This window comes from Lolium perenne, chromosome 2 (assembly GCF_019359855.2).
Source record: "Lolium perenne isolate Kyuss_39 chromosome 2, Kyuss_2.0, whole genome shotgun sequence".
Lineage (NCBI taxonomy): Eukaryota > Viridiplantae > Streptophyta > Magnoliopsida > Poales > Poaceae > Lolium > Lolium perenne.
This window is the reverse complement of record NC_067245.2, coordinates 198,151,806-198,173,857: the sequence shown is the minus strand read 5'-3', so window position 1 is coordinate 198,173,857 and position 22,052 is coordinate 198,151,806. Positions and strand designations below refer to the sequence as shown.

General features: G+C 45.4%; 1 protein-coding gene across 2 annotated transcripts; it reads right to left on the bottom strand.

The window, feature by feature from the left end:
- Positions 1 to 3,608: 3,608 nt before the first annotated feature.
- On the bottom strand, positions 3,609 to 8,025 carry LOC127334343 (uncharacterized). Of its 2 annotated transcripts, none has more exons than XM_051360787.2 (8): positions 7,563 to 8,025; positions 7,125 to 7,169; positions 6,808 to 6,922; positions 5,370 to 5,439; positions 5,240 to 5,288; positions 4,431 to 4,528; positions 3,990 to 4,128; positions 3,609 to 3,902 (listed from the first exon to the last, which is right to left on the bottom strand). In XM_051360787.2, the coding sequence occupies exons 1-8, from the start codon at positions 7,935 to 7,937 to the stop codon at positions 3,756 to 3,758; spliced, it is 1,038 nt and encodes a 345-aa protein (XP_051216747.1). In that variant the 5' UTR covers positions 7,938 to 8,025; the 3' UTR covers positions 3,609 to 3,755. The 2 variants fall into 2 exon arrangements, with proteins under 2 accessions (XP_051216747.1, XP_071682510.1); XM_071826409.1 differs by having other exon boundaries at positions 5,370 to 5,433; positions 7,563 to 8,023.
- Positions 8,026 to 22,052: the final 14,027 nt, after the last annotated feature.

Here is a 22,052-nt window from a genome sequence, read left to right as displayed (position 1 = left end):
TCAATGGCGGACGCCGGTAGATACAGAGATGGGGTGCCCTTCTCCGCGCCGCAGGAGACCCGGGGCGGCCGCCCCTGCTCGCCCCCCCCCCCCCCCCCCCGCGGTAGGTCCGCCACTGGTTAGCACCCATGTCTTGTTTTTCTTCAGTGCTTCCAACTCTTCTATCATCGCTTCGCGCCACTTCGGATCTTGCTTTGCTGTCTTCCAATCGTTTGGAATTGACACGGTTTGTAGAGAGGCCACAAAAGCTCTATAGGAAGGAGACAAAGCCTTGTAAGAAACAAAATTGCTAATGTCATGTTCATCAGAAACAGTTTTCGCAAAGAGCCTTCCTTGCCACTTCACCCTTTCTGGCTGCTTCACGTGTCTCCTTTTCGCAATGCAATTGGCAGATCCACTGTGTCAGATGGGCTGCTAGCACTGCCTTGTTGCTCCCCCTTGCTCCCCCTGCACATGTGGCTGCTGTCCCACTGTGTGAGATGCACTCACATCACTACCCTCCTGCTCCCCCTGCACATGTGGTTGCCGACGAGTGTACACTTGGAGATTCTGCGGCCACCGATCATGAATTGGAGCAGGAATCTGGGGAGAATCAAGCGGAATCGTACCCACTATTGGTTGGACTTGAACCTGCACATCACCATCAGGTTTAGTACCCATAGAATCGCCCTTAGTGTGAGACACTACCTTCTCCCCCTCATGACCATCTTGCACAGAGTGAAGTTGGTCAAGTTCTGCAAACAGCAAGCTCAGATCAGTTTGCTTACCATAGAATGGCTCGGATTCCCTGAAGGTGACATCCATACTTACAAACATGCGTTTTGCAGAGGGACACCAACATTTATACCCCTGCTGACTAGAGGAATAACCAACAAAAACACATTTTACTGCTCGTGGGTCTAACTTCCCAATCGATGGTCTATGGTCCCGAACAAAGCATGTACTGCCAAATAATTTCGGAGGGACAACAAACTTATTTTTTCCAAACAACAACTCACATGGGGATTTCATACCGAGTATCCTGGAGGGTGTCCTGTTAATCAAAAAAATGGCTGTCATGACTGCTTCACTCCAAAGGAACTTGGGCACATTCATTGTGTACATCAGCGAGCGAGCTACTTCAAAAATGTGTCTGTTTTTCCGCTCTGCCACACCGTTTTGGGGAGGGGTATCTGGGCAAGTCGTTTGATGAAGAATACCTTGTTCAGACAAGAAGGCCCCAAAGGTGGTGTTCAAATACTCTGTGCCATTGTCAGTCCTGAGCACCTGCACCTGTACTTGAAACTGATTCTTTACATATGCATGGAAGTTCTGAAAACAGTGAAACACCTCATCCTTGTGGCGCATCAAATAAACCCAAGTCATACAAGAATAACAGTCAATAAAGGTAACAAAGTACTTCATTCCATTCACTGACACCACTGGAGAAGTCCATACATCTGAATGAATAAGCATAAAAGGAGATATGCTCCTAAGCCCCTTACTCGCATATGAGGCTCTTGTATGTTTAGCATATTCGCAAGCATCACATGTTAACTTGCCATTGCTTATTCCACACATAATATCAGAAAATATTCTACTCATCTTATCGAAAGACACATGCCCCATCCTACAATGATGGATCATAGCTTGTTTCTCCTTGTCCTCCATGGTTGCAGCATACACCATCTCTGGTTGCACCCCTTTTTCCACATACCAGAGCCCCTTACGCCCGGTGCCAGTCCCAACCATCTGCATCGTCCCCCGCTCCTGAATCACGACACCAAACTTGTTAAGAGTCACACTACAGTCTATGTCATCAATAAGAGCACTCAGAGAGAGCAAATTAACAGGAAACGATGGGACGTGTAGAACAGATGACAAAGAGATGTTTGAAGTGCACTTTACTGTGCCTTCTCCAACAACAGGTTGTTTTGTACCATCAGCAGTTTGAATGGCGCCTTTGTGAGTAGGAGGATGCTTAATGTAAGACTCAAACACACCGAATTTACCCGCAACATGCTTAGATGCGCCAGAGTCTAGAATCCATTCCGTATCATTCTCATTAGTAGCAAGAGATGCCTTTTCAGAATTACCTTCATCCATGGAGACCAAGTTAGCAAAGTTTCCATAGGCAGCACCATCCACTTCTGCATCCTTTGGCGTCCCATTGTCCACTTCAGTCGCCATGTGTGCACTCTGACCACTAGAGTTTCTGGTGTGTCCTCCTCTACCTCTAGCAGTTTGACGTCCTGAGTATCCACCTCTACCTCCTGACATCCTGCTACTTCCCCCTCTGTTATATCCCCTGCCTCTACCACGAGTTGGGCAGTACCACTTCAGGTGACCAGTCTCCCCACAAATGAAACAGTCCCTAGTCTCTTTCCACTCTCTACGCTCGGTCACAGCAAACGTTGGAGCTGACACAACTTTCTCATCTAGAGAGCAACACCTCCTCTTGAGCCATTGCCGCAATGGCCTCGTCAAGAGTGGGCAAGGAGGTGTGGTGCAACAGAGATGCCTTTCTACCATCAAAGCACTTACTTAGCCCCTCCAAAAACTTGAGCACACGCCTGCGTGCTATCCACTTTTGCCCTGACTCGATGGAGGCTGCATCATAGAGTTCGAGAGGGTCATAGTTATTCTGGTCAGCCCATAAGGCTTGCAGCTCTGCCACATATGCCATCACTGTCATATCCCCTGGAGGAGATGGCGAATCTTCCCATCAATCTGAGCAATGAGCATGACATTGCCCTTACCAGAGTACTGGATGGACAAGGTCTTCCATATTTCAGCAGCTGTGGACAACCCCTCCACAGAACGCCCAATGGAGGGCACCACCGAGTTCAACAGCCACCCAATAAGCAGAGAGTTGACGGTTTTCCACTTCTTTCCCTCAGCACTGGTCTTGTCTCCTGGTTCTTTGACAGTCCCCAATAAGTACCCATCAATATCTTTCTGATCCACAGCCAACATTGCCCTCCGAGATCAACTCAGATAGTTGGTAACCCCCTCTAGCTTGATGTCTTTGGGTGACAGGTCAATCTTCTGAACCACTTCTTGTCGGGGAACAATGGCCTCAGAGCCACCCCCTTTTGAGAGAAACAGCGTGAGCTGCTCGAGAGCCTCCGCAAGGCCTTTGGGCTCACCCATCTGCACTCTCACCTTCACCCAGCAAAAACAACAAACAGCTTCGGGGCACGCTTACTAGCAACCTCCTTTCACCAGCAGCAGGCACACACAACTTGAGAAACCACCACCCCTGCTTCACTCCTGGACGAGTAGCTGCACGCAGCAGCAAGAACCACAGTCCAACTTGTCCTTCTCCTTCCCCTTGCACGCAGCACCACCTCGTCTCCTCTCCGCCGCGCAGACCCACTCCCTGCCTGAACCGGCTTCCCTTCATGCCCCACTACCGCCTTGCTCTGATACCATGTTGAAGCAGCAGCTCACCTTGGAGCAGCAGCTCACCTCTTCTCCCTTGGTCCCTGGTGGCTGGTGTGGTTTCTTCTGTCTCTCTTAGGGTTAGCTCTCCTCCAGCTCCCTCCTTTTATAGGTCAGCACACATATGGGCTTGGACCACTTGGGCCAGAAATATGTCAAGTTTTCAACAATAGTACACAAGCATCTACAGAGCAGAAACTGCTGAAAGCACAAGGTTTCACTCCTTCCGTCCCATAATACAAGACGTTTTCGTGGAGTACACTACAAATATCCAAGAAGAATAAAGGCCCCAGCATGTCAAATCTACCAGATGAAGAAAAATACTAGACTGATCATGGTGCGAGTTTATCTAACCACGACAGGATTATCTCAGCTCCTTTCTGCCACGAGCAATCTAGCATCATATCATGTGCTACCCCTTCCACACAGACAGGTTGCACGTTGTAGAACTTTGCAGTTTCAGAAAGCCCTTCCGCATCCTAGATAATCGAAATGTTTAGAGAATGAGAAACGAGGAATTTGTTTCGTACTTGTGAGAGATTTGTTTGTGGGTTGGGTTCACTCACCACAATGAAATCGTTGCTAGCACCCATGACAAGAACTTCTAATGTACCGTTTGCCGCGGAAGGTACAGGCAATGATGCATTGAGTTTCCTTAAGTCAAACAGTGGCAACTTCGAGCTGTCCTTCATTAGACCTTGGTACCTGCAACGAGTTGTAGATGTTAGTGCCATAACAAGAAAATAGAAACTTAGACAGCGAAATGGCCTAGTAAACTGGAGAATCAGCAATAGGAAGGAAAGATGTGGTAATCAATAATATATACAGAGACTCCATTCAGTCAGCAGAGCGGTACCAATAATAACCCTTCCAGTGGTGCACCGTACAAGTACACCACCCCTGATAGGAGTCATGTTCAAGTTTCTAACCTTATTTGTGGGAAATTTTATAGCCTAATATTCAAAATGTTCCGTGAAAAATGTAAATGGCATGGCAGAGGTCAATACCTCAGGACAAGTTCATCATCCATGTCTGATGAGAAAAATGTTTCCTTGCAGAGAGGCAATGAATTTGCATACGCTTTTGCAGCCAAGCTGAGAGTAACCTGATAGCAAGATGGATAAAATTTCATGTGTACGTGTGAACAAAGCTACGCACATTAATATAGCATTAAAATACTAAAGGTTTGAAGAGACACATGAATTTCCTAGGTTGAAGCAAAGTAATGGTCATATATGCACCGATCTTCATATCAATCCTTTATTTATGAAAGAGAACGATTCAAATTAACTTGTAAAGAGAAGGAAAGAAAGTCAGGAAATATGGTCAGTAATTCAGGTTCAATAAATTGAGGATCGGCAAACACATCCAGTCATCCACCGACAAAGGAGAACTGGGGGAATTAAAATAAGCATACTTAGTTCAGGCCAATTGTACAAGATGAAGAAATGACTGGCAATAAGCATGGTGTTTTGTACAGAGCATTGCCAAGGGAAGCTTCACTAGTTTGTTCAGCACTTGATGCTATAATTAGCAAACACTCAACATTAAGAAAACTTTGGAGGTACTCGAAAGGAGATTGATCGCTGATTGTATGGTAAGTGAATGTTCAAGGCAATTCACACCTGTAACAGGATTAAGTATCAACTAATACAATTTCAGACAAGTGAACATAAAGCAAAACACACACCATAGGAGCTAAAGTAAGCACTAGAATTTTTTCTTATAGATGCAGGGCATCGGAGTACTGTACTGAAATTATAAAACGGCAGAATGACAAAAGTCAAGGAAAAAGGGAAAATGGAGTTTTGTTTACCTTGACAGCAGCAATTGGTTTAGTCAAAAGGTAACGCCATACCAATCCACTGGAGGATGATACAAAAGAGTTATATCATAATAATAGTATGATAAGCTGGTAAATGTGTACCAAACAACAATTTGTGTACCTGTTTCCTGAGGGAGGCACAGAACAGACAAGAACAGCACCGGCAAGCTTTGGATGAAGAGGTTCTGAATTTATAATAGAAAAGGTGACACGTAATGACTTAAGCGTAAATGAAGAGAGACATTAATTCCCATAAGAAAATTGAGACGCACATTACTCATTAGCACTGTGTGATGGTAATATACTAAAAATGCAAACAAGAGAGTGAAATAGGATGTACTCTTGTGCTGATGAAGGACTAAACTTTTACTAATTAACATGAGTACTATGACCAATGTGTAGTTGTAAGAACCACAACATTGATGCATACAAGGTAGCTTTTAAACATTTGTAAATGGTAAGCAGGTGAATCTTTTTCCCTGACACGTGAGAGTGTGTGCTTGCTATACTCATATTTGTGCAGCCGGGGACCAAAAAAAAAACAGTACCCCTCATCATACAGTGATCATTTTGCGGACTGCTGCAAAATTTGATAATCTTGCACTCGTCGACAACCATCCAAAGTACCCAGCTAGAACCCAACATTATTGCAGAGTGGAGACATGTCTCATGGAACTGAAAACCCTCTCCATTTAGAGGATGTGCATCTCTCTGAGTCTAGTCCATCTCATTCTCAAGGAATGAGGGAGCGTAAATCACCTCAATGCCATAGGGTGCAGTTGAAGCCTTCTTCTTTCTATTTTGCATGAGGTTTGATGACCAAGCACAGGTGCCGTGGCAGCTACAAAATGAAGCAGGCTTCAGCTGCACCCTATATAGTGCTGAGAATCACATGCCCTTGTCCACTGAGAATGAGCAAGGCAAGAGTTATGGAGATGCAAAAAATAAAACTTGGATTGGAGAAGGTTAGGCGCAACGGCTTGGCGCTGCATATTAGAACTCATTAAAGCCCGATTCGCATCATTGTGCTCAATAAAAGGAATGAGAGAACCTCCAATAGAAAAATATTGGAAAGGAAAAATACTTCTAACATGAATCTGTTCCCATGCAATAGTCAGGAATTCTTGACGGTATCTAGCTGGAACAACCTGCTCTTCCTGAATACCTTGATTCAAGGACAAAGAACGGTCCGAATGCTGGGGGGGGGGGGGGGGCGGGGTATCTGCTTGTGTACTAGGCTCATTAAGATCTTTTGTCAGATAAAAAATTATCTATCCCCAAAAACCAATTCTTTATGTAATACTCCCTCTACTGATTTATGTAAGGCGTCCAGCTTATTCAGATTTGCCTTTGACCAGCAATTAACAGTTGGTTGACCAGTATGCATTATGTGATACATGATTGATACCATTGGGTTCATATGCGGAAGTATTTTCTTTCCAAGCATCAGATTTATTTGTAAACACGAGGATGGAAAGAAGTACGATCATGTTAATCGTGAAAAGAACACTGCCGAGTAGCATACATACTGCAAGAATGTACCACTGGAGAGAGCATACCTTGTAGGCATGATATATATTGCTGCACAATCAAGCCTCCAAAGGAATGTCCAATTAGGACAGGTGGGTCAGGAACCTCCTTTCGGATAAAATCAGCAATATCGCCACTATGTGTCTACTGCAAGTCAATCACACATTGAGCTGAGTTTAGTAAGATAATAAAGCAATACAGCACGAGACAACTAGCGCTGAAGTGGTACAGTGAACAATGCTATTAGTGGCAGGAAGAAGTGCTGCATTACTTGCAACTTCGCTGATGATTTATGGTTGAGAAAATATTTAGGGTCACAGAAGAACATAAATTTTTGAGTAATTACCTCAAGCGTGCCTGCCACTGCCTCAGATGGAATGCTGCTTTCACCCTGCAGCAGATCATATATCAATTAAATTCTGACACTTTGATAAGAAATACTAAATTATGTGTGTCTTGTAAAAACGCTCGCAATTGCTGTGCCGTTACACCCCATGAAAGAATCACCACTGCTTGTCAGTAGAAACACTATCAAACTGTATGAATTCATCTCCAGCCACATTTGCTTTGTAGGTTATGGTACATTTTACTATGTGGTCTATGCAACAGCATCCACCATCAAACTGTGTGAATTCATCTCCGGCCACATTTGCTTTTCCGAGAACTTATTATCGCAATTTTCGGTTTCTGAACGTGTAGCCTCGCTAATGTTAACACCACCACCACCACATGCGCAATTCAACAAGCGGCCTAAATGCATGCATGCCTGAGCCTGACAAACTACCTGCGCTCGAAGGCTGAGGGCGAAGCAGGGGAACCCAGCGCGCGAGAAGAAGGGCAGCCAGTGCTCGGCCCAGCACCAGGCCGCGTGGAAGCTCCCGTGCAGGAACACCAGCGGCGGCCGGTCGCTTCTTCCCCTTCCCAGGGCCGGAGTGGGCGGTTGCTGGGCGATGACCTCGAGGTCGAGGCCGCAGGGCAGGCGGTGGGAGCTGCGGGACTGGCCCTCCTGGAGCGCGTAGGCGCACGCGGCGCGGAGGGGCCTGGCCCCCCTCCGCCTCGGCATCGTCGTTGCCGGCGACGCCCGCGCTGGCATTGGCGGCGACATGGGGAGGCGGGGAAGGATGAGGGCGGAGGCAGAGGTGGCCGTGGCCATGGCCATGGACGGTGTTTGGTGGGGATTCCTGCGAGCCTGGGACGGCAGCGTGGAGTTCGGATAAAATGGTGAAAACTCGTGTTTCGCCGCTTGGAGATCCCGACTGCAAAAGCGGCAATCACATCGAAACTTTGATTATTTCCGATTAAATTTTAAATGCACCAAGGTTTAAGCACGAGTGGGGTTTGGGGAATTGTACTTGTACCGTTTCAAAAGTTGAATGCTATGCACTTGACGGTTGATTAAGTTTAAACCTGTGAATATGTTTCAAAAAAAAAAGTTTAAACCTGTGAATAATTCAGCGTTAAGATTCCTTTTTAATTGACTCTGATTTAGTACATCAAATTTAATACAGATTTATACCAAATTAGAGTCAATTAAATATGAATCAAGGGAGTATCAAGTAAGTATTAAAAATAACGCAGTGTAAAAATAATATTCATAAAAAAGGTTACCATATGATATAGGCCATACCTCGAAAATATGTAAGCAAAACCGTAGCAATTATAACAATTGTAGCACATAATTATATGTTTTGGAAATGTTTTCACCTAATCATAGGCCTCGACATAAGTTTGTTGCATCTCACAAAATCATTTTATTTTTTAATATAAAATCCAAACTGGACGTTTAGGACTTAGTGTTCAGGTGGTGCAGAGGGCCATAGAGACCAAGCAAGAATGAGATGTGTTTTTCTACCATAAATATGAGCTGTCGTGCATCCATTAGTCATCTGAAAAGTGTTAGTGATTCGTGTAGCTGTCCTTTCTAGTTCCCTATATTGCTTTGTACTCCCTCCGTCACAAAAAGGATGTCGCAAGTTTATCTAAATTTGGATGTATGTAGACACGATTTAGTGCATAGATTCATCCAAATTTAGACAAATCTGCGACATCCTTTTTGTCACGGAGGGAGTATCTAATTATTGTGTTTCTGGCAGACCAAAACAGCCATTCACTTTTCTAAACCTAGTTGCCGTCTTGTTTCTTCCTCTTTCATAAGTGGTTTCCCCTCCTCTGGCCGGTCTAGTTGACATTGGAAGAGGTGAGGAACCTAATCTATGAGTTGAGTTTTCAATAAAAGTAGTGTTTTCAAGAGATTATGTAACATCCTAGCACTTAGGATTAAACAAGGGGTAGAATTAGGAAACTTGGTATTTGCATGCATGCATTTGAAATTGAGGGGAAATTTTTTGAGCCTAAAACTAAACGTCGCAGTGATAGGAATTCATTTCGGCTGATGACTAGGGTTAGGTCATCAGTGGATTGCGACGGATTTCGGCATGACCTTTGTTGAAACCATGTGTTTTGGGGGGAACAAGTTGAATTCAACTCAAAATGTGAAAGTTAGGAATTCAAAATTGAATTTCAAAACAGAAAGAAAACTTGGCTTCAAATTATAACTTTCTAAGTATTTAAACAATATTTGATTGTAAATCAAATATATTACATTTGATTATAACTTTCCTAGTTTAGACAATAACAAGCAATTCATAAATAGATAAAAAACTTCATTAATTTTTTTTTAAAATATTACAAGGTCTTCACAAATCCATCTCATTAGAAGTATATATATATATATTAAAAAATTAAACTAGGAAAATAAAAACCCTAAACTAAACCTAGCTACATTGTTTATTCTCTTTTATTCTCTTGATTATTCTCTTGATTCCTACAAAAGCTAGGCAAATACAATGGACATTGCAAATAAAAGCCTCAGCTCAAGAATAAAGACCTAGCATTGATACGCATCACTTGGTGAATCCTATCTTCACTAGCTTAGGATCACAACTACGTGAGCAAGCACACAACTTACTCATGCTGAAGAAACAAGTCATAGAAGCAACTGAGAAATGCTATAAGAAGGACATTGCAATCACCTTATCTGCAAGACAAGCAAGTTCATCGACACCTCAAGATCATCACCAAAACCGCTAAATCATCCACAAACACCCGAGAAGTTGAAGCCAGATCGTGGTCACATAGCTGGAGCTAGGAGGAGCAGGCTCAAGGGAAGGAGGAGAAGATCATCAAGGCCAGAAGTTGATCAAGATCAACACCAGCCAAGCTATATCGGTAGGAGCTGGAGTGAGGTATACCCAAATCCTGGAATAGATCATTATGATCTATGTCCAAACAAGAAGAAAAGCATCTAAATTAAATATTTATCAAATAGAGAGAGTTTGATCATCACCTGGTATGCTGAGTCACCGCATACTTTGATACAAATCCGTCTATGATGATGAAGTCCTGTTGGAATAATGATCAATGGAAGCATGCAACGCTGCAAAGGGGTCTTGTGTTTGACTGACAAGGTATCAACTTGTCAATGCCTATAGATTGTAGGCTAGGGTTTAGTTGGAAGTAGAGGGTAAGTAGATCTCGAAGGTTTCAGCCGAAAAGTACTCGACGATTATGAAAACTAGGGTTTGCAAACAATGATTCGATTGATTCGTCGTCCCTCGACTCCCCCTTTATATAGGAGGTGGGGCCGAGGGATTCGTGCTATACAAGTTTACAGAGTCCGGGACGGTTTCTAACTCATCCCGCCAGATTACAAATAACACTTCCTATTACAACTCTTTATCTTTCCTTAATAGATCTTGGGCTCCCGAATCTTCTTATTCTTCGGGTATTGGGCCTCCAGTAAACCCCGGGTACCATCTTCGGCAGGCCCATTTGGGATGCCTATGTCAGTAGCCCCCGAGATTTTGCTTGAATCGTAGAATCAAGGAAAATCTCCACTGTTTATTTTTATTCGAAAGCTTTAACTTTTTTATATTTCTTCACATAAAATTCTATATTGTACAGGGATAATGGTTGTGGGGGCTAGTTCATCCGACGGATCGGGTACTAGTTAATCGCTCTAGTGGCAATCCGCAAAAACCTACTTCAAAATCACGTCCCTGGACATGATCTCGGGATCTTGGTGTAAACTTCGACGAGCGCCGCTTAAGGTCTTACCATTACGTCGAGTCCCAGTCAAATTTATCGGGTACCTAACGCATCCGTTAGGATTTTTCTTCGTATCTGTTGATTCGGATAAAAGTAGCGAAGCTTGATCTTTGGCGATGCCACGCCCACAGAACGGATGCGGGGTCTTACCTTCGCAAATTTGCGGCATTCAGAAATTGATCGCAACCGGCGTTACGAGAATATATTGTCGAGTGCTTTTCCGGCTGTTGGAATGGCACATTTTATCGAGTCAAATATGACTTATATTGCTCTCCCGATGGGAGTATATGTAGAGTTAATTATAACTCGAAATATACTCTCTTGCTTTTCTATTTTTCCTTTGTTAATTTCATCGGGCACGCGAACAGCGTTCCCGATGGGAGTAGCCCCCGAGGCTACAACCAAGAACTTGTGCTTGGTTGTAGGCTCAACGTTTTAGTCCACCTTGTCGCTATATTGTCATTATCTCCCAATATGATCTCTTTCTTCTTCTTTTTTTATCTCTTGGGTGCGCGAACAGCGCTCCCGATGGGAGTAGCCCCCGAGGCTACAGCCAAGAACTTGTGCTTGGTTGTAGACTCCCGCAATTTCTATATTGCCATACTCGAAATTTTACTTTTTGTCGAAGTAGCCCCCGAGCATTTGGGCAAAAACTTGTATTTGATCAAAGGCTCCCGAAGTATTGAATAATTCTTCCTGTCGCCAATCTTCTTTTATTTTTCTTGTCGACATGCTTCCCTGAATCAAATTTACTTCATCCCTCTCGAATAATCGTGATTTTTCTGCCCTGTGGGTCCATTGCTTCCACCACGTTGACACGTCGTGCAAGTGGGGGACACACGTCCTCCGCTTTTTCTGGCGCACGTACGGTAACGCCTATCTCAGTAAAAATACCTTTTTGCCCTTGTATCTAGAAGATCTATTCTCACCACACGATTTCTTCATCCAACGGCACACTGCTTCACCCGATTCTTATATAAACCTTTCTTCAACCTCCGTTCATCCCCTCGCTTGCGCCGCTCACCTGTTCCTCTTCGCAAAACTTCCCCTGCGCCCAACTCTCTCCGATCTTCCGCACTCACATACATTGCTCTGCCCATTGCCGTTGATGCCACCGCGCGCGCGTCTGACTCGCCACAGCACTCCGGAATCCAAGATGGCCGCCGAGGATCTTGAGTGGGAGAGATCCAAAATCTCCAACCAGGACGTCAACACGCTGAAGAGGCTTGGCCTCATGAAGAAGGAAGACGCCATCCGTTTTCCCAGCGAAGAAAGCTACCCCAACCCTCCAATGGAGTACCGGGTTAGTTTCGTTGATCACCTCAACCGCGGCCTTTCGGCCCCAATCCACGATTTCCTCCGCGGCCTTCTTTTCATTTATGGGATTCAACTGCACCAGTTGACTCCCAATTCCATCCTTCACATTTCTATTTTCATCACACTGTGCGAATGCTTCCTCGGAATCCCTCCCAATTGGGCTCTGTGGAAACGCATTTTTTGCCTCCGCCGCAATGGTTCCCACAACGTCACTTATAACATAGGTGGCGTTGTTATCTGTGTTCGTACTGATGTCGACTATTTCGACGTCAAGTTTCCTGATTCTGTCCAAGGATGGCGCAAAAAGTGGCTCTACATTCACGAAGAAAGCGCCAACTCCGTTGAGCACAACATAATTCCTTTCGACGGAAGTGCCAGAATCCAGCGCCGCCGCTCCTGGGATGCCGAAGCTTCTGAGGAAGAGAAAAAGGCGACAGAGGCACTCATGTCTCGTATTCGTCAGCTTCAAAACACTCGAGGCAAGGAGCTGTCTGGTGTTCAAATCACTGCCTACTTCCTTAGGATTAGAGTGCAGCCTCTTCAGGCTCGCAAAAATCCCCTTTGGACGTATTCTGGTAAAAACGACGCCAACAGAATCTCCGGTGATCTTTCCACCAAGGACTTGGAGAAGTTGATTCGAAGACTTTCTCGCCTGGGTAAAGACCCAATTCCTTCCTCTTGTCGCGTGGAACCATACAGCGCCGCCAATCCACTCCCCGAGGTATTTTGTCTTCCCGAGTTTTTATCTTGTTCCGCACTTTCTCTGCATCTCATTATATTGTCATCTCTTTAATTTTCCTTTGGCCACTATTTTTACAGAACCATCCTACTATGACTTCCCTTCCTCCTCTTCCGGAGGGTGGAGAAGTTGAAGAACAGGCCATCGTTGCCGAAGATACTCAAGGTTCTTCTATTCCTGAAAGTGAAGTCGCGGGTTCTCACAAATCTGCGGCTTCTCATGAAAAAGAAGTTGAGTCTGAAGCCAGTGAGTCGACGCAATCCCTTCCTCCTGCTGTTTCTCCAAGGAACAAAAGGAAAAGGACTGATGCCGAAGATTCTGGCACCTCTAAGGCTGAAGAAGTTGTTCCTTCTCATCCGAAGGCAGCTTATGATCCTTATGTTGAATCCCTCGTCAGCTCGTAAGTCGTCTTTATTTCTCCCTATTTTTGTACTCGAAATATTTATCTTGTCTTGCTTTTTATGCTGCCGATTTTTTGATCAACAGTGATGACGAGGGAGAAGTACCAACTACTGACGTGGCTCCTCGGACAAGCACGTCACGTACTGTACTTGCATCAGACACGCTAGTTGAAGGAGAAGAAACCTCGCCTCCTCAACAAGACGTCGTCACCACTACTCCACCATCAAGCCCCCTTGCTCCTTCACCAAAAAGGACAAGGGTTGAAAAGATTGTTGAACCTGCCCCTCAGTTGGGCAGTTCGTCGACTCTGCTCTTAGATGATGTAAGCTTGTCGACATCTATATTTTCCTTATTTTGCTTTTTTTTTACACCTTTTCTTTTTTTCATGGCGATGTTTCTCTTGCTGTGTTCACCTTGAACAGCCTATGATCAAGGATCTTCTCCGCATCGGTTCCCAATTTATTGGGTATCGTGAATATGCTAATAGAGCCGAAGGTAACGACTTTTATACTTGCTGTTTTTCCTTGATTTTTTATTCCTGTTGCTTGTCGCGATTTTTGATCTTTCTTCTCTCTCTTTTCCATATCTCGACAGAGAAACTTGCAGAGGCCAATGAACGCGCCGACGCACTTGCTCGAAAACTTGAGCAAAGTGAGGCGGCTCGCAAGAAAGCCGAACTTGCTGCTAGCAAAGCCAAGGCCGAAGCTGATGAAGCCAAGGCGAAAGCTGCTGGTGTCGAGGAACTGCAGAAAAAACTTGAGGATGCGACAACTGCCTTAGATGAGGACAAAGCTGCGCAAGCTTCTCGTGAAGAAGGAATCCTCAAGCGTCTGAAAACTCAAAGCCGCCGCACTTTCAGTAATTTTGCTGATCCCTTCTATTTTTATGAGAATCGTTGTTTCTTGTCTTTTCACTAATGCTTTGTTTCCTTGACAGCCCAAACAAACCAGGATTTTGATCTGACGAATCCTGTCAATGACCCTGTCCTTGACGCACTTTCCTATCTGGAGCTTCATGGGTCCGAGATTCGTGAAGGTGTGTCGAATGCTAGCGCAGTATTGTCGGCATTGTTCCCCTACTTCTTCCCGAAGAAAGAGGAGCCTGCGACTTTCCTCAACCTTGCCAAGATGTTCAATACACCGGAAGATCTTGGACTGAAGATGCGCCAAGAAAATATGAAGGTTGCCGTTGAGAACACTGTCGCGTTGGTTGCACGATCGACAGACTATTGACTGGATGAAAGTTGGCGACACCGAGCAGATAGAGCAATCAAGGTGGAAGTCGCTGATTAAGGCAGCCAAGCCCAACACAAAGAAGATCTTGGCCTATCTCGGGATTAAGCCATCGTCGACTCCTAGCTCGTCAAGGCCGGAGGTCTAGTTGCATGCCTTTGTTTTTCTTTCTGTTTCTTTTGCTCTTGTCGCCAAAGTAGTTATTTGGCGACATGTACTTCCTTAGCTCCACTGTAATGCCCTTTGTAATTATTCCAAGAGATTAATGAAAACTCTATCTTTGCTTGTTGTTTGATGTTGTCTTGTTTAAATTTCAGTTGATATTTGATAACTATACTCCATCTTCCGCTCCTTCCAATGTTTCGCCTTCTTCTTCTCGCGCGAGGAGAGCTTTTGCTGATGCTGCACCTGTCGACGATACCTTGTCGCAAGAACTGGATGAACTTCGACAGCAACTTCAGTATGCGAAGAAGCAAACACTTGTGATGATGGAGCAATCTCGTAAATCATCTGAAGCCGAAAAGGTTGCTCTTCAGCAAGCTCGCGAGGCCGTGGCTGCTAAGGAAATTGCTGCTTCCGAGGCTGAAAAGGCGACTACTCGAGAAAATTTCATGCTCGAATTAATGAATGAAGCCAGTGCAGATATGTCGGGTATGCTTATTTCATCCTTTGATATCTTTCATCTTCATGCTATTGTCTCGTAAAGGTTTCCACTTCTTTGTTTTGATAGGTGCCTTTACTGATGCTGCTGCCGAGGAAGAGAGGGTAACTACTAGGACAAACCTCCTTGTTAATCTTTCCCTGGACCATGGTTCTTTGTTTTGGGCTACCCCAGAGAGGACCCGCCAAATTGTCAGATTTCAAGATCGCACCTCTCAAACTCGCGATTTCCTTGACTTCTGTACCAAGACCTTGTCCATGGTTTACAACTCCATGTTTCCTCGGAACGTCCAACCAAAAACTCTTCCTGAATTGATGGAAAGGTTCAAAGATGCTCGCAGTATCCATGATTTTGTCAGAGCTCAACTGGTAGCTGGCGCCAGATTTGCTCTTATCATGCTCCAGATCTGCCACTCGAATCTTGACCTTACCCAAGTTGTCGCGAAAGTTCATCAAAAGGTAAAACGTCGAAGAGTTGGTGTTGACAGGATTAACACGAAGGTTACGCCTATAGCCGAAGAAATGATTGAGGACCTTCTTCGGATGGACGCCGACTTTTTTGCCGATGGCCATTATGCCGATTTTCTTGGTGCTGCTCCTGAAGAAAACAGAGTTACTCTTGACGACATATTGAATCAAGACTAGTTATTTTCCTCTTGTAGATATTTCTTTTTTTTGTAATCCATGACTATATTGTAAAGCAAACATTATATTTCTCTGTTTGTCTAGCCCCCGAGTGTTTCGGTGACTCTTTACTGTATTTGTATATTTGCGAGGTTTTGAACCAAGGCGTTTATATATTTATGGCGAATATGAGCCCCCGAGCTTTTTATTGAGTACTATTTTGTATTTTTATTGACTCACGAGGTATTTGAATACCAAGGCAAGGCTTTTCTTTTGTCGATGAACTATATTGAAATTCGTCGGAGCAAAGACTTTGATCATGTCGATAAAGAAGAAAAGTTATATTGTCACTATCTTTATTATATTGCAGCACCGCGAGCCCGCCTCATTAAAAACCTTCTCCGGCCCCACTCGGTGCCCCGAAAAAGGAAAAGAGTGCGTCTGAAAACTCGCGGGCGTTTCAGTACATTGAAGTTTTACAAGGACTATATTTCGACTCTAGGCGTAGAACCGCCTAAGTTGCGCCACGTTCCAGGGGTTTGGCTCCTCCACCCCTGTCTTCTTGTCCTTTATCCTGTATGCTCCTCCTCCGATTACTTCCGTGACAATGTAAGGGCCAAGCCATGGTGACTCGAGTTTTTCATGACTTTTTTGCGTGAGCCGAAGAACTAGGTCTCCCACCTGAAAAGATCTTGGCCGCAAACGTCGACTGTGGTAATTCTTCAAGTCCTGTTGATATTTGGTTACCCGAGATAATACTTCATCTCGAGCTTCATCAAGTGCGTCGACGTCGTCTTCTAGCGCTCTTCTCGACGTTTCTTCATCATATTCAGCGACACGTGGAGAGTTGTGCTCTATCTCGATTGGTAGTCTTGCCTCTGCTCCATGAACCAGGAAAAACGGAGTTTCTGCGTTCTTTGTGTTTGGTGTTGTTCGGATGCTCCACAACACGCTTGGTAGTTCTTACGGCCAAGTATGTCGAGCTTTTTCCGGTGGTCCTAACAAGCGCTTCTTGATGCCATTGCGATGATGCCATTGGCTTTCTCGACTTGCCCATTGGTTTGAGGATGTGCAACCGACGCAAAGTTCAGCTTGATACCCACCTCTTCGCAATAATCTTTGAATTCATGGGATGTGAAGTTCTTTGCCGTTGTACTGTGACGATGCTGTGGGGCACTCCAAATCTGAAGACGAGGCCTTTTATGAATTTTACTGCGGATGCTCCATCTGGTGAATTTATCGGCTTCGCTTCTATCCACTTTGTAAACTTATCGACAGCTACTAGCATGTACTCCTTTCCTCCTGGCCAGGATTTGTGTAACTTGCCCACCATATCAAGTCCCCATTGAGCAAAGGGCCATGACAATGGTATTGGTGCTAGCTCTGGCTTCTTTGGAGAGTGAGGTTTTGCGGCAAACCTTTGACACGCGTCGCAAGTTCTTACTATGTCCTTGGCGTCCTCGATTCTTTGTCAACCGGTAGAATCCTGCCCGAAAAACCTTTGATGCGATAGCTCGACTACTTGCGTGGTGGCCACATATTCCTTCGTGTACATCCTTCAGAATTATTCTTCCTTCTTCGGGTGTGACGCACCTTTGCAAGACGCCTGAAATACTTCGCTTATACAATTCTCCCTTGACCACCGTGAAAGCTTTGGAGCGTCAAATTACTCGCCTTGCCTCAACTGGATCGTCGGGTATTTCTTTCCTGAGTATGTATGATATGTACGGCTGCATCCACGGTATCTGTATCACCATGACCAGGTCCTGATCTTCTTCTTCGTCCTCTTGCTTTTCCTTGGTAGCCCCCGAGGGTTTCTTCTCCTTCTTTTTTGATTTTGTCGACTTAGTGGATCTCTCTGTTATCTCTTCCCAGAATACACCTGGCGGGACTGCAAGGCATTGCGACCCGATGTTTGCAAGAACGTCGGCTTCGTCGTTGCTCAATCTACTAATATGATTTACTTCGCATCCATCGAACAACTTCTCGAGCTCGTTGTACACCTCCTTGTATGCCATCATGCTATCATTGACTGCGTCACATTGGTTCATAACTTGCTGTGCCACCAACTGTGAGTCGCCAAAGATTTTTAGTCAAGTTGCACCGCAGGCTTTCGCCATCTTCATCCCGTGTATGAGAGCCTCATATTCTGCTTCATTGTTAGATGCGTTAGGGAACGTCATCCGAAGGATGTACTTCAACTTGTCGCCTTCAGGTGATATGAGTACTACTCCTGCGCCAGCCCCTTCTAGTCTTTTGGACCCATCAAAGTTCATGGTCCAAGTTCTCGACAAATCTGGAGGTCCTGTATTTTGCAGCTCCATCCACTCTGCGATGAAGTCCGGCAGTATTTGCGACTTTATTGCTTTTCTTTTTTCATACGTGATGTCCCGAGGGGAAAGTTCTATTCCCCAAAGGGAGACACGACCCGTAGCTTCTGGGTTGTTCAGTATATTTGACAAGGGAGCTTCATTGACCACTATGATCGGATGTGCCGAAAAATAGTGGCGCAATTTTCGTGATGTCGTGAACACTCCGTATGCTATCTTTTGGTACTGCGGATACCTTTGTTTTGAGGGCGATAATACTTCGCTAACGAAGTATACTGGCCTCTGCACGCCGTGGAGTTTTCCTTCTTCTTCCCTTTCGACAACTAGCACCGTGCTCACCACTTGGGGGGTGGCTGCGATATACAGCAGGAGGGGTTCCCTTTCTTTTGGCGCCACCAAGATTGGTGGTGTCGAGATTGTACGCTTCAAGTCCTCGAAAGCTCTGTCGGCCTCTTCGTTCCACTGGAATTTATCCCCTTGCTTTATCAGAGCGTAAAATGGTAACGCTTTTTCTCCCAGTCTAGCGACGAATCTGCTCAAAGCTGCGACTCGCCCCGTTAACTATTGTATCTCCTTCAACTTTGTTGGCTTCCTCATTGTCACGATAGCTTGTATTTTGTCGGGATTTGCTTCAATCCCTCTTGCTGAGACTAGAAACCCTAGAAGTTCTCCTGCTGGGACGCCGAAAGAACACTTCGTCGGGTTCAATTTGAGGCAGAACTTATCAAGGTTGTTGAAGGTTTCCTTGAGATCCTCGATCAGTGTTGCCCCATTTTTTGATGTTATGACGACATCATCAATGTATACTTGCACGTTCTTCCCAATCTGTGTCGCCAAACACTTCTGCATCATCCTCTGATATGTTGCTCCCGCATTTTTTAGACCAAAGGGCATTGTTCTGTAGCAAAACACGTCGTAAGGTGTAATAAACGCGGTCTTTACTTCATCTTCTTCTTTCAATCTGATCTGGTTATAACCAGAATATGCATCCAGGAAGGAAAGACGTTCACATCCAGCCGTGGAGTCGATAATTTGATCGATCCTCGGGAGGGGAAAGTGATCCTTTGGACAATGTTTATTGAGACACGTAAAGTCGACGCACATGCGAAGGACCTTAGTGTTTTTCTTCGGCACCAGCACAGGATTTGCTACCCATGTGGCTTCTGTGAATATCTCTTTGATAAAACTAGCTTCTTGTAGTCGATTGATTTCTGATAGCATGGCTTTGCGGTTTGGTTCTGAAAAACGCCGCAAAGGTTGTTTGATTGGTCTCGCTAGTGGGTCCAAGTTTAGGTGGTGCTCGGCAAGTTCCCTGGGTACTCCTGGCATGTCAGCTGGACACCATGCGAAGATTTTCCAGTGCTCACGGAGGAACTCGACGAGCGCGCTTTCCTATGCGATATCCATGTCGTTTGCGATAGATGTCGTCTTTTTTGGGTCTGTCGGGTGAATCTGCACCTCTTTTGAATTTTTCTCGGTACTGAAAGTTGATTCTTTGTTTGGCCTTCCAACGTCTGGCAGTACGTCGTAATCAGTCATGCTTTTTGACGCCAAGTACTCAGCTTGCATCCCGAAAGTTTCTGACAACCGGTGGAAATCCTTGTCGCACTTATCGGCTAAGGCAAAGCTTCCTTTGACTGTGATTGGTCCCTTTGGTCCAGGCATCCTCCACAACAAGTATGTATAATGTGGCACCGCCATAAATCTAGCATATGCTGGTCGTCCCAACAGAGCGTGATATTGCGACGGAAAATCCACGACTTCAAACTCGAGCCTCTCGATTCTATAATTTTCTCGGGTCCCAAACTGAACGTCGAGATTGATCTTTCCCAATGGGTAACTTGGTTTCTCCGGTGTGATGCCGTGGAACCTTGTGTCTGTTGGTTTCAAGTTTGCTAAGGATATGTTCATCTTCCTCAATGTATCTGCATACATAAGGTTTAAGCTACTGCCGCCGTCTATGAACACTCGAGAGACATCAAATCCCGTGATAACTGCTGGCAAAATAAGTGCTGACTGCCCTGGTCGAGGAACTTGCTGCGGGTGATCTGCTATTGTGAAGCCGATATCTTGTCCTGACCAATTAAGGTACTCAACTGTTGGTGGAGGCATTTTCTCTGCCATAAACACCTGTCGTGAGATTACTTTCTGAGCTCTATTGGACGGCCTTCCCTTCTGAATCATCGACACTGCTCCATTGGAGTTAGGATCAACATAAGGTGGTGGTGCAGGTGCTGCCGCTATTCTGAGCTGATGCCGATTGTCATCTGTAATCGCGGGAGGAGGCGGCAAGTGAATCTCGCTCCTGGGTTCCCGAGGATTTCTCTGTGCTGCCCGCGCATTAGCGTTCTCTGCATACCGCAACATTGCCTGGAAATTTCGACAGTCTTTCTGCAAGTGCCCTGACTGTCTTTTACCATTCTTTGTCGAGGAAAATGCATCGGCACGGTCCATTCATCATCTCTTCAGGGGACACGAAAGGTCTTGGGAACCTAGGCCCGCTACTTTGCCTGTTGCGTGAATCATCCCTGTTATCACCTCGCTGTTCACTGCTTCTCTGGTAATCATCTCTGTTGCTTCCTCCTGTGTTTGTCCGAAAACCTGCCGAAATTTGTCCTGGAGCGTCATAGTTCTGGTACTGCCGAGGAAATCTTCACCTCGGTTGATAGTTTCGACCACGGTCCTCCTCTGGCGACCTGTGCCGTTTGTTGTGGACAGCGTCTTCTCCATCTGCCCATTTATTTGCTATCTCCATTAACGCGGATACTGTCTTTGGATTGGTCCTTCCCAAGTCCTCGACAAAATCTCCACGCACGACTCTGCGACAAACGCATCTATTGCTCTCTCGTCGGATATATTTTCTGCCGAGTTTTTGATGATATTCCACCTCTGGATGTACTTTCTCATTGGCTCATCTGGCTTTTGTCGACACGCTCTCAACTCCTCTAACGACGCGGGTTTTTTGCACGTAGATCTGAAGTTCTTGACGAATACATCCTCGAAACTTTCCCAGCTGTCGATGGATCCTGAAGCGAGTTTCTTTATCCAAGATCGTGCGGCTCCACTCAAATGTACCTGGATGCTTTGCATGGCTGTTGCCCTGGTTCCTCCTGTGAGCTTCACCGTCTCCAGATAGTCGACTAGCCAATCCTCTGGATCTTGAAGGCCGTCGAACTTCTTGAAATTATCGGGTAACTTGAATCCTGAGGGGACTCGAGTTTTTCGGACTCTCCTCGTAAAGCATGGCAAGCCACACATATCTTCATCGTTCAGTTCCGGAGATTGCCGATGATCCCTTCTGCTCTGCCGCGCTCTATCGACTCTTGCTTGTGCTGCTGTGTCTCTTGCTCCACTTGGCCCTTCAGGTGCTGCCGCTGTTGCTGCTGCGGGTCGTGGACTATTTTGCCTTGCCGCTCCTTCGGGAGGCGTTGATACAAACGCTGTCCCCATAGCTCCAACTCCTGCTACCGCCATATTGTATAGTGTTTCCCTTGGATCACCTGGAGGTGGTTTAGATGCAAGGATAAAAGCGTGTGTCGCCATATACCCAGCCTCTGGTGTCTTAGGGATGATGTTTCCTCTTGTATCTATCGACATAAAGGACATGTCGAGGTTTTGGACCAAGTGCTCTCTTTCTGCTTCGGGTATGTGTTGCAGCCTTGATCTTGCTCTGTTCCGCGCCTCCCGATGGCTATCACCCGTAGTTCTAGATTGTCGACTTAGATCTGCCCTTCTTCTGCTGGATGCAGAAGCTGCCTCCTTTCTCCTGTTCAACTCAGCTGTTTTTCCAATTCCCTGGCAGCTCGTGCGAGCCTATATTGATATGCTTGCAATTCCTCTGGTGTGGCCGTGGTAGCCATTGG

What these genes read in the sequence shown, in the direction of transcription:
- LOC127334343 (XM_051360787.2), bottom strand. Translation starts at nt 7,937, where the DNA reads ATGGCCATGGCCACGGCCACCTCTGCCTCCGCCCTCATCCTTCCCCGC. An exon ending in CAGTGGCAGGCACGCTTGAG is followed by an intron (nt 6,923 to 7,124) that starts GTAATTACTCAA and finishes GACTTGCAGTAG; the next exon opens with ACACATAGTGGCGATATTGC. An exon ending in GATGATGAACTTGTCCTGAG is followed by an intron (nt 4,129 to 4,430) that starts GTATTGACCTCT and finishes AACTCGTTGCAG; the next exon opens with GTACCAAGGTCTAATGAAGG.